Source organism: Neoarius graeffei, chromosome 13 (genome assembly GCF_027579695.1).
Source record: "Neoarius graeffei isolate fNeoGra1 chromosome 13, fNeoGra1.pri, whole genome shotgun sequence".
Lineage (NCBI taxonomy): Eukaryota > Metazoa > Chordata > Actinopteri > Siluriformes > Ariidae > Neoarius > Neoarius graeffei.
Genome location: NC_083581.1, coordinates 19,950,020 through 19,962,794, shown reverse-complemented (window position 1 = coordinate 19,962,794; position 12,775 = coordinate 19,950,020). Strand labels below are relative to the sequence as shown.

At 39.9% G+C, this 12,775-nt stretch overlaps 1 protein-coding gene across 3 annotated transcripts in view; it reads left to right on the top strand.

Moving 5' to 3' along the window:
- Window positions 1–12,775, top strand: part of LOC132896468 (serine--tRNA ligase, cytoplasmic-like) — a 193,537-nt gene that overhangs the window by 108,014 nt on the left and 72,748 nt on the right. Inside the window, exons 1-2 of one of the 3 annotated variants that reach the window (XM_060937312.1) lie at window positions 9,464–9,708; window positions 10,789–10,859. The exons of 1 other annotated variant lie outside the window; for it this stretch is intronic. In XM_060937312.1, the coding sequence (XP_060793295.1) occupies window positions 9,573–9,708; window positions 10,789–10,859 (207 nt within the window). In that variant the 5' untranslated portion in view covers window positions 9,464–9,572. Of the gene's footprint in view, window positions 1–9,463; window positions 9,709–10,788; window positions 10,860–12,775 lie in introns of those variants that run through there. One more of the 3 variants, XM_060937313.1, reaches the window with a different exon arrangement.

Below are 12,775 nucleotides of genomic sequence, written 5' to 3'. Positions count from 1 at the left end.
AGGCTGTGGCTGGACAGCAAGCTGGACTGGACTTGCAACACCAAACACTTATACAGGAAGGGACAGAGCAGGCTATACTTCCTTAGGAGGCTGCGGTCCTTTAACATCTGCAGGAAACTCCTGCGGATGTTCTATCAGTCTGTGGTCACCAGTGTCCTGTTTTACACCGTGGTGTGTTGGGGGAGCAGCACGTCCAAGAAGGACACATCCAGGCTGGACAAACTGATCAGGCGGGCCAGCTCTGTGGTCGGCATGAAGCTGGACTCTCTGGTGATGGTGGTAGAGAAGAGGTCTATGGATAAACTATCAAACATCATGGACGATACCAGTCAGCCTCTGCACATCGTCATCAGCAACCAGAGGAGCCTGTTCAGTGACAGAATGCTCCTTCCCAAGTGCAGGACGAACAGACTCAAAAACTCCTTTGTCCCTCATGCCATCAGACTGTACAACTCCTCTCTGGGGGGGAGGAGGGGTAACAGGGGGACAGAGGACGGGAAGGAGCAGTAGCCTAGCCTAACAATAAGCAATACTGGACAATGTGCAATATAATGTTCAATATAAAGTGCAATGTCTCTCCTGCCGCCCCCCCTCCCCTTCCCCCCTTTTTTCCTCCTCCCTCCCCTCTTCCCCATATCTTATTCTTTTTATATTTGTATATGTAAATATTTAATTTATTTTAATTTATCTAGAAGTTTTCCTCTATTTCTTTTCTCCGTTTATCTGTAATGATGCTGCTGGAATCTTAATTTCCCTGAGGGAACCCTCCCAAAGGGATCAATAAAGTTTTATCTAATCTAATCTATCTATCTAATCTCTTAGTGTAAAGAGGCTTTTGGGAAACCCACCACAGCTTGGTCTGCAAAACCTTTCAAAAGTGGTTTCCATTCATTCCTATGGGGAAAAAAACCCAACACACTGAAAGGCCACTATGTGGGAACTGCTGGTCTTGTTAGAAGGATAATAATAATAATAATAATAATAGCAACTGGCAAACTGTAGGCTCCAAACCTACTATTCAAGCTTCTTGGTGATAGCTAAATGGTAACCCTGTAAAATGCCTGCTGAATACTCATTGGCTGTTCAAGCAATTCAGTCATTTATCAAAAATCCATGTACATATTAGCACATAGATACCAAATTTGAGTTAATTTGGACCTTAGCCTCATTTCCTTTGTATGACCACAGCCAATTCCAGCTGACTTCAGGTGAGAGGTGGAGTTCACCCTGGGCAGGTCACCAATCTAAACGCAGGACTAACAGAGAGACAAACAACCATCACACATCATAGGTGTGAATGTGAGCATTCACACCTATGGGGTAACCTAATCCACCTGTCTTTGGACTGTGGGAGGAAACCACTGATCTCTATGTAAAAAATCTGGATAGCTCATTGGCCAGTCAGGGTGAAGTCATCTGGCTGCCATATTACCATGCACATCGGATCAGTACGACGGTATCTCTGCCTAGGAAGCTACACAAAACTGGATATGTTATTCATCTAATTGTTGAGAAAAAGCACAAACTGGACATGTTATTTATATACATATGTGCGTGTGTATGGTTGATTTTTGTGGGGGTGTTTGTGTTTTAATCATAATGTACAGTATTCAATACATTTTATCATCATGGATACATTCAGGAAGATTAATGCAGATTATTATTATTATTATTATTATTATTTAGATAGAAGGCAGCATGGTGGTGTAATGGTTAGCACTGTTGCCTCACAACAAGAAGGTTCTGGGTTTGAGCCCAGTGACCCAACGGGGGCCTTTCTGCGTGGAGTTTGTATGTTCTCCCCGTGTCTGTGTGGGTTTCCTCTGGGTGTGCCGGTTTCCCCCACAGTCCAAAGACATGCAAGTTGGGCTAATTGGTGGCTCTAAATTGACTGTAGGTGTGAATGGGAGTGTGAATGGTTGTTTGTCTCTGTGTTAGCCCTGCAATCATCTGGCAACTTGTCCAGGGTGTACCCCACTTCTTGCCCGTAGTCAGCTGGGATAGGCTCCAGCTTGCCTGCGACCCTGTAGAACAGGATAAAGCAGCTAGAGATAATGAGAATGAGATGAGATGAGAAAAAAAAAACCACACACACACTGGACAGACACTGCAGCACCTTCTCCAACAGACTGTTACAGCTTCGCTGTCATAGGGACCGATACAGGAAATCTTTCCTGCCCCAAGCCATCATACTGTAAAATAACTCACCTCTGTCTGACAGAGACAACTCTGATCTCTCTGCTGTATAGTCGTGTGAATAACCCTGGTCCTCCTGTAACTTTTGCACTGTCAGAGGTTATTTGTTTACTGCCATTAGTCACTTTGCACCATTAGAGTTTGTTTTTATTTATTTATCTTCCATTCAATATTTTTCACAGTTTTTATCTTCATTTATCAAAATTCTTATTTTTAGCACTATGAATGCACATTCACATTTTCAAAACACATACGTAGATTTTTTAAATTCTATTATATGTTTTACAGTGTGTCTTTTTCTTTTCGCATATCTGATAACTTGCTGCTGTAACATAATTTCCCAGCTTGGGATCAATGAACTAAATCAATCAATCAATCAATCAATCAATCTATCTATCTATCTATCTATCTATCTATCTATCTATCTATCTATCTATCTATCTATCTATCTATCCGACCAAATAGAAAATACATAGAAAATACACGTATAACAGAGAAGAAAAGAAAGTGTACATGACAACATGACACAACAATTTTGGTTCCCACAGAGATGGAGACAGCATATGGGTCAAGGTCCACAAAGGTAAAATCATTTCCTGTTGCCCAGAGGCATGTGAACCCTCATATGCTGTTCCAGATCAGCAATTAAAAAACAAAACAACAACAAAAAAAACCCAGTCTCATCTCATCTCATTATCTCTAGCCGCTTTATCCTGTTCTACAGGGTCGCAGGCAAGCTGGAGCCTATCCCAGCTGACTACGGGCGAAAGGCGGGGTACACCCTGGACAAGTCGCCAGGTCATCACAGGGCTGACACATAGACACAGACAACCATTCACACTCACATTCACACCTACGGTCAATTTAGAGTCACCAGTTAACCTAACCTGCATGTCTTTGGACTGTGGGGGAAACCGGAGCACCCGGAGGAAACCCACGCGGACACGGGGAGAACATGCAAACTCCACACAGAAAGGCCCTCGCCGGCCCCGGGGCTCGAACCCAGGACCTTCTTGCTGTGAGGCGACAGCGCTAACCACTACACCACCGTGCCACCCTAAAAACCCAGTCTATTGCACAGAATGAAAAATGAAATGAAACTAATCATGCAAATAATGAATGAAACAGAGAGTTACATGTCAATATTACAAATTAACTATTTGGAAACAGATTGATACTAATCTGTAGCTATAGTTACAAATTATGTATAATCAATCAATCATCTAATAATAATAAAATTAAACAAGTCCTTAATCAATTACAAATTACTGCATAATTATAAAAGTAAATTATTGTAATACTACATTTATTAATAACTATTTCCATACAAATTAATATTTCCAAAACATTAAAAATTTTTACATAAATTTCAAGAAAACCTAAATAACTGACTATGGGCAAGTCACCAAATCATCGCAGGGCTGACAGAGACAAACAACCATTCACTCTCACACCTACAATCAATTTAGAGTCACCAATTAACCTAACCCGCATGTCTTTGGGGGAAACCGGAACACCTAGAGGAAACCCATGCAGACATGGGGAGAACATGCAAACTCCACACAGAAAGGCCTCCATCAACCACTGGGCTTGAACCCAGGACCTTCTTGCTGTGAGGCGACAGTACTAACCACTACATCACCGTGCCACCCTAGTTAGGTTAACGTGGGGCAGCCTTGGGCTGAAGTGCCCTTGAGCAAGGTACCTAACCCCTGACTGCTCCCCGGTCGCTCTAGTGTGGCTGCCCACTGCTCTGGGTGTGTGTGCGCGTGTGTTCACTGCTTCAGATGGGTTAAATGCAGAGGATGATTTTCACTGTGCTTGAAGTGTGCATGTGACAAATAAAGGTTTCTTCTTCTTCTTATAGCTATATCAAACAAAAATAATATCAATATAACAATTCAATGGATGACTGTGAAGAATGAGGGAAACTAGTTCGTGGTGTCCGAGCACACTTGAACTAAACAAAAATAACATCCTTCCATCCATTATCTGTAGCCACTTATCCTGTTCTACAGGGTTGCAGGAAAGCTGGAGCCTATCCCAATTGACTATGGGCGAGAGGCAGGGTTAACCTGGACAAGTCACCAGGTTATTGCAGGGCTGACACATAGAGACAAACAACCATTCACATTCACACCTACGGTCAATTTAGAGCCACCAGTTAGCCTAACCTGCATGCCTTTGGACTGTGGGGGAAACCGGAGCACCACATGGACACAGGGAGAGCATGCAAACTCCACACAGAAAGGCCCCCGTCAACCACTGGGCTCGAACCCAAGACCTTCTTGCTGTGAGGTGACAGTGCTAACCACTACATCACCATGCCACCCTAGTTATAGCTATATCAAACAAAAATAAGATCAATATAACAATTCAATGGATGACCGTGAAGAATGGGGGAAACTAGTTTGTGGTATCTGAGCATGCTTGAACTAAGCAAAAATAACAATTCACTAGTATAAAAAAGCCAATGTATATTAAAGAAAATGAGATGTGAGATATGAGTGTGAGCACTAAGGAATAATATTAACTCTATTAGGATCGATTCATTGTGTGGTGTGAATTATGTGACCAATAAATACTGTTAAAACATGACTGTGAGAATGAAGTGAAAATGGAAAAATAATGAGAAAATAATCCTGTTTCAACAACTGTCCTCAACAGAAAAGAAGAAGAAATATACAAAAGAGAAAGATACACTGTACAGGAGAAAAACTGAAATAATCTCCATAAAAATAATTATATAGTAAAAGAGCTGATAAAAACAAACATACAAAACAAAAAAACAAAAACCTATCAGAGACTGAACTGGAAAAGGAAAACACAATAACTGAAGGGGAGCGCGATAAAGTTCTCATCTCATCTCATCTCATTATCTCTAGCCGCTTTATCCTGTTCTACAGGGTCACAGGCAAGCTGGAGCCTATCCCAGCTGACTACGGGCGAAAGGCGGGGTACACCCTGGACAAGTCACCAGGTCATCACAGGGCTGACACATAGACACAGACAACCATTCACACCTACGGTCAATTTAGAGTCACCAGTTAACCTAACCTGCATGTCTTTGGACTGTGGGGGAAACTGGAGCACCCGGAGGAAACCCACGCGGACACGGGGAGAACATGCAAACTCCACACAGAAAGGCCCTCGTCGGCCACGGGGCTCGACCCCGGACCTTCTTGCTGTGAGGCGATAGCACTAACCGTGCCGTGGGTAAAGTTGAGAAAATAAGAGGAGGTAATGAAAGGAAAAAATAAAGTCAGGAAATACTTTTCGTGGGGCAAATTTGATCGGATTGGACGGTTTAAAATGTAAACTAAGCACACACGATGGGTGTGGTAAAATGGCCGCTTGGACGCGTCACTCCTCTAAACAGCGCGTATTGGACAAAGAGCTATTCAGATTTTTACGTAGAGATCAGTGAGCAGAACCACTGATCAATTCATCGCGCATGTGCACATGTTCGCGCATGCCTAAAAACGCTGGGCTGAATATCAAATAAACCTTTATAGCCTGTATAAGTGAACTACGTAGGGTATGAAATAATGGCTCCTTCGCCCTATGTAGTGCACTAAATGTCAAGAAGTCTGCATATAGACGGGAGGTTGAACGGCTGGTCTGTTGGTGCAGTCCAACAATCTGGATCTGTTGGTGCAGTCCAACAATCTGGAGCTGAACACGCCAAAACTGTGGAGATGACAGTTGACTTTAGGAGGAGCCCCCCCTACTGCCCATCACCATCTCCAACAACACTGTGACTGCTGTTGAAAGCTTCAGGTTTCTGGGTTCCACAATCTCTCAGGACTTGAAGTGCTCCCACCAACACAGAAACAACCAGACACAAGAATAGTTTCTTCCCTCAGGCCGTCTCTGTGATGAACATCTAAAATCCAGATTCATACATCAGTAATATCACTTGCATTATATTTGCACACTCATACTGTCATTCTGTGCTCACTGTTACTTATATTTATACTTATTTATATTCACTATTTCATCTTTGCACTATGCACCATATTGCACCAAAAGGGTAAATCCTTTCTGTGATGAACAGCTAAAATCCAGATTCATATATCAGTAATATATGCTCTACGTAGGTCTTTGGCTGCCCTAGGCGAGATTGAGTTTTGGCGCCCCCCCCCCCCCAGGAAAAAAACCCTCTAATAACATCTAAATAACACTTTAATCTAATCACTCTATTCTATTACTATTAAACAATGTACGGTGCATGGACAATAAACAAGAAGTCATTTTTATCTTTTTCATTATTGTTATTATTGTTATCATTATTAACATAAAGTGTCACAAAGTAAAATGACCACACAAATTCAATACATATCTCCATATAATGGGCAAAAACTCTTCCGCACCCTGTTCAAAGTGTAGTGCATGGACAATAAACAAGAAATTATTTTTAGTTTATTTTTTGCTATTAAAAGTTAAGTCATCTCTGAAGAATTAACAAATTAAATGAATAAAAAATTCTACAATTCTAAATTGTGCAAACTTAAGCACCCTGTTAGGACATCAATGGGCTGTATTTTCAAACAAAAGTGCTATTATGGGTACTTTGTTATTGAAGTCTATTGCTGTTTGCATCTAGTTAGCTAGGCAGACATTGATTCAGGCGTCTAAAATATTAATTTGCCACTATAATGGTTGATATGAGAGATTAGATCAGACTTACCTCTATACTTGGCTCTATTTGTTTCTTCCTGTAGCCTTCATTTGCGCCCTTGTGCACCCGAGAGTTTGGATTTCTTCATTTAAGCACTTGTAGTCTGGGCTACTTTTTGCAGTGGATAGCCATTCTCATTCCCCGATGAGCACCGCTCCCCCGCCCCCCTTATAACCTATCATTGTGCATTTTTAGTAGGCATAAGGAAATCACCGACCACTACTGCGTAGGCTACACTTGTTTTTCAACCTTTTTGAGCCAGGGTGCACTTTTTTCAATGAAAAAATCTCAAGGCACATCACCAATAGAAAATGTTGACTGAAACTAAAACACTGTTGCCAATATTTACAATATACAATCATTCTATAATTTTCCACGGTACACTTGGTGATCTCTCACGGCACACTAGTGTTCCGCGGTACTAGAGTTCGGCAGCACAGTGGTTGAAAACACTGTACACCACTGATGCACTTGGTAACATCTCCATTCAATAACTCCATCCCTCCTTTTTGGTGGGGTTTTGGTTGCCCTTGGCGCCCCTGGGCACACTTTGCGCTCTAGGCAATTGCCTAGGTCGCCTATAGCAATCGCCAGGCTATGCTCATACCGTCATCCCGTGCACACTGTATACTTTATATTTAATTATCTATTTCATACTTGTCTTACCTAGGTTACTATGCATCTATTGCACCTTTTTTTTGTTTGTTTTTGTGTATACGCTTTTTATCTGTTCGGTACTATCCCAGCAAACACAAAACGTTTATAAAATGTTTAATTTGGGTTGCATTAAGGTTAGGTTTTATTAAACGTTTATGAAACGTTTATGAAACTTTTATGAAACGTTTATGAAACATTGGTGAAAATTTAATAAAGTCATATTTGCTGACCCGTGGCACATTTTTTATCATCTCTTGGTATTTTTAGATATTAAGATGTCATAATGATTGTATTACAATTATCAAAAATAATCAGTAAATGAGTAACGTTTTATTGACGTTTTATAAATGTTCTTTTTAAAATGTTTCATTCACAACGTTTATGAAACATTTATAAAACGTTATACATATTCGGAGACTTCTGGCTAAAACAGATAATATTAAAATTTCTACAATTAATTGTGTGATTATAAACACTACATGATGACATGTTTTTAAAAAGTATCAAAAAACATGGGAATAATTTTATGGAAAATAAGTGGTTGTATAAACGTTTAATAAACGTTGAAAAAAACCTTCGATCTAGCTAAATATTTTTTAGATGTAGATCTAGATAGATAGATAAATCATTAAATGTGTGGCTCTAGTCTCGTAATTATCAAGTATAGTTTGAATAATTTGGATAGACGACCATTCGTCGTTTTATATTTGCTAAAATACACACCCTTTTGGCCCTGGCATTTTGTTCGCTGGTTCCCTGCGCCTGCGCGACCTACGTCTTTGCGCAGGGACCGGAAGTAGCGCCATTTTGAGCGTGTTGCTGTTGGGACAAGATCGAGAAGGCCGGGTCCACTTAGAAGTTATCTTAGAAAATTTCCTTCATCGAAGGCTTCGCTCGAAGGCCAAACAACTTATTTGATTTAATTTGCTTTTTTATTTCAACTTTTAACTGATTTTGCGCATTTGCTATGATTACGTTAACTTTAATGTTTTGGTTCTTAGTAGCAAGGCTTCTTTAATAAATTTAGATACATTTTTAATACTAGTATCTTTATCATTTTTGCTGTTCATGAGGGCTTTATATGTAAATGTAAATATTGTCTATGTAAAAAAACTCTGCTCTCAAATCGGTTTTGTTGAACTTGCAAAGAGGAATGAAATAAACTTAAGTGCAATAACAAAAATGTGTTGTTATATTATAAATTTAACAGGTATTAACATGTTTCTAATACCGACTAGTGGCCTAGTGGTAGCGTGTCCGCCTCGAGATCGGGAGTTCTATTCACGGTCGGGTCATACCAAAGACCATCATAAAAATGGTACCTACTATCATCTGGCAAGGCACGCTGCAATACAGATGTGCATGGGGAGTCAAACTCTTGTGGTTACCAGAGGACTAGCCCCCCACTGTAACCCTAGCTATGTAATAGGCGAGAGGCCGAGGGCTATGGAAACGGAGATTGGCGCCGCCCGATGCGCCACCATACAGGTTGGGCCTGGTTAGTACTTGAGTGGGAGACTGCCTAGGAATACCAGGTACTGTAAGCGGTGTGGGAAGGACTTTGATTTTGATTGATTGAACATGTTTCTAAAACATTAAAGAAACGTTTTACTATTGTTTTTAAATGGTTTTAAGAAACGTTTATACAATGTTTTAAAAAACGTTTCTGAAACGTTTCCAGAATGTTGTATGATGGTTTCCAGAATGTTTTTCAAACGTTTATATAACGTTTTTTCAAACGTTTATAAAACGAAAAAATTGTCCACAAATTTTCGTTTTATAAACGTTATTTTGTAACGTTTCTGAAACGTTAGCCAAACGTTTATACAACGTTATATAAACGTTTTTGTGTTTGCTGGGATGAAAGCTGTGTCCACATACCAGGCAATTAAAGTGATTCTGGTTCGGATTCGGATTCTAAATCATTTGTGAAGCAAAGGACAGGCAATTCTGAATCATTCCCCATTACTGTGAGTCCTGTTCCGGCTGTGTGCACGTTTCTCCTGATACCGTCTCTTTACAAAAGTATTGCGGCATCATGGTTCTTGATTTAGATCTTTTTCGGGCAGACAAAGGCGGCGATCCAGAAATTGTGAGAGAGACGCAACGAAAAAGGTTTAAAGATGTGTCCTTGGTGGATAAACTGGTTCAAGCAGATGAGGAATGGAGGAAGTGTGAGTGGCACGTTACTTGCTAGCAAAGCTAGTTGATGCTACGTACCAGATGATGGTCGATAATTAGTTACCTTGTGTTTAGTTGCAAGATAGATGTAACATGATGGTGGTTTATGTGCCTCATAAAAATAACTGCGAATGAATTCAAAATTATTGTTGCGTGTTAATGATGAACTAGTGAGATGTTCTGGGCTAGCATGCTAACCATTGCATAACCATATTTGACTTGACAGATTCGTAGCAACATCAAGTTATGGCTGTCAGGTAGCGCCTGGGCGCAGTTTTATATCTTTGTATTTATTTACTTATACTGCAATTCAGTAACTATTACAAGGTTAGTCAGTATAAGACACGAATATGTTGTGTCGGAAGTGCAGTTGTCCCAGTATGATGTCACACCTCTGGAAGCTGTCTGATGCAATCCCTCGGAATGAAAGCAACGCATCTAAAGTGCTTGTGTTTGTACCATTTGCTGCTTGTCATTGCTCACGTTTACAGTATATCTTGGCAAATAATTTACCTGCTTCTCAGCTGTATGATGTAATGACAGCAAATCACTAATTGCTTAAATACTTTTAAACTGTTAGCGTTTGTTACTTGTTTACTTTTAAAGCATCTGAAACAACGAAATCTGTTGACTTTTGAATGTAATGGACTGCAGCTTAGCACATAATTGATTTCATTTTGCATACATCACATTCCAAAAAAAAAGTCAAATGCGTTTCAAAATATGACAAGTGCTTATTTAAGGTTTTCACAGAGGGGAAAAAAAACCCTTTAAAACTGTGTCAGAAAAAGTAAAGGTTGACCCAGTAATTGCAAAAGTGTGGCTCAGAGTCAAGCTTATAACCTTTTGTGTGCAAATTATTCAGCTACAGAATAAATAAGAAAAACCTGTAATGTTGCAATTATTTGTCCACGTTTACCAGTTATTTGTATGATCAGTGCCTTTTTTTCTGAGGGGTTAGGTGTAAAGCTTCAGAACAAATAACAGCCCTGCCAGGCTGCTAAACCAATAATCAACCAACATGTACCATGTCAAATCTCCTCCTCCTCCTTATCTTCTTCTTCTTCTTCCAGGTCGCTTCATTGCTGACAACCTCAACAAGGCAAAGAATTTATGTAGCAAGTCTGTTGGTGAGAAAATGAAGGTACAAGTCCCAATGATTGAAATATTTTGGTTTAAGATAACTAAATTCTTAGTTTGTTCACTTATGCTGTACATTTGTACTATCTGTTGTACTGTTTAATAAGCATAGGAGTATTTATAAGGTATAGATTGAAACTGGAGAATTTTTGGCTTAAATATGACTGGCAGTCAGCCATTATTTCTTTTATCTTGCTGATAAGCTTGATCCAATAAATGAATGATCCAGTAAATCTTTCGCATGCACTGAAGTGAAACATGTCAGATGTGTGGGTTTTTTATTTTTAAATCAATAAAAACTTTGTCAAATGTAAAACATACATTTACGGAGTTTTATTCCGAGCTTTTGGACCTACGGCCCATCAGGGACGGAATGGAATGTGTATTTACAAACGTCAAATAAACTAGTTTAACCGAGAATAACAACCAAACTGTCTACTAACAACTAAACATACTAGATGGTGTTATGATTGATTGTGTGCTTGGAAACTTCATAAATTTATGTGGAGGACAAGTTTTAATTGATTTTAATGATTCCCACATACAAACAAACTTTGGGTATATTACAACAACACTGAACTTCGTATTTTCAAACGGCAAGCAAATTTTTTTTTAGTTTTTTAAATCTACATGGCAGATTTTTTTTTAAATCTACATGTAGATCAAACAACATTGTCCCTTACATTTTAATCATCATCGTAAGGAAGAAATAATCCTACCATGAAGATCCGAAAGCCAGGGATCCCCTGAAAACCTGTTGTGAATTTTATTGGTTCTCCAAGATATGCTTTTTCTAAGCACTTGAGTTTTGTTCCGTCTCCTTTGGTTGGAAACTCTGAACATCATCTAAGGAATTCCAAACAATGGGTAGATGGTACTGAGTTGAAGTTAGAGAAGAATGAAGAGTTGGTCTCAATTGATGTGGTTTCTCTGTTTACATCGGTACAGACAGACGTTGTTAATGTGGCCAAATAAATTTCTAACTTCTGATTTGTGTTTACATCAATGTACTGCCTTAACACCGGCCAAGATCTGTTCCCAATTGGGTTTTTAAATTCGACTGAATTCCACTGCCAAGGAAGATAGTGTAGACAAGTTCATGGTACTGCCATGGGTTTACCTGTTGTGGTAGCCAACCTTGTCATGGAGGACTTTGAGAACAGCACATTACCAACATTTTTTTGAAACCACCTAGAATTTGGAGAACAGACCATTACCAACATTTTTTGAAACCACCTAGAATGTATTGCAGGTATATGGATGATGTCCTTTCTCTGCATAATACAAGCTATATCACGTCACTCCACAATTACATAAACAACCAAGATTGACACAAGTTTACACTTGAGTGATATAATTCTGAAGGTCTTCCTTCCTTGGATACTCTGAACATTGTACAAGAGGATGGCAGTGTTAGGCCGAATCCCATTTCACCCCTTGGACCAACCCCTTGGCCCTTCCCCTCCATTTTGCGCGTTCACGTGACGGGGTAGGGGTATCCCAATCCCAGTTAACGCGGAGGGGTAGGGGAAGAGGTAGGGCTTCTGTACCCCTCCAAACGGAGATTTTCCTGGAGCTGACTCCGAACGAAGGGGTTTGAGTGATTTCCCACAATGCCATGCGGATTTCAGCGAGATTTCATGCGGATTTCAGAAAGATGGCGGTTCCCGCGGCGAAAGATTGTCATAAATGTATTTTCTCCATTATTTACGTGTTTTAAGTTGTTATCCAGAGGAAACACGCCGCTTGATTCGCTTTCGAGCTGAGAATGAGCAGCGATTTCTGAAATCCAAGCTGCTGCTAAAAAGCTTTGGGAGTGAGTATTGTTTTCGGTTGCTTGACTGCGTACGTTTTGTTCTGTTATTCTCGCTTTTATTGTTTACATGAGTATTCTGACACCTCATTCTGTCGGATGTGGTG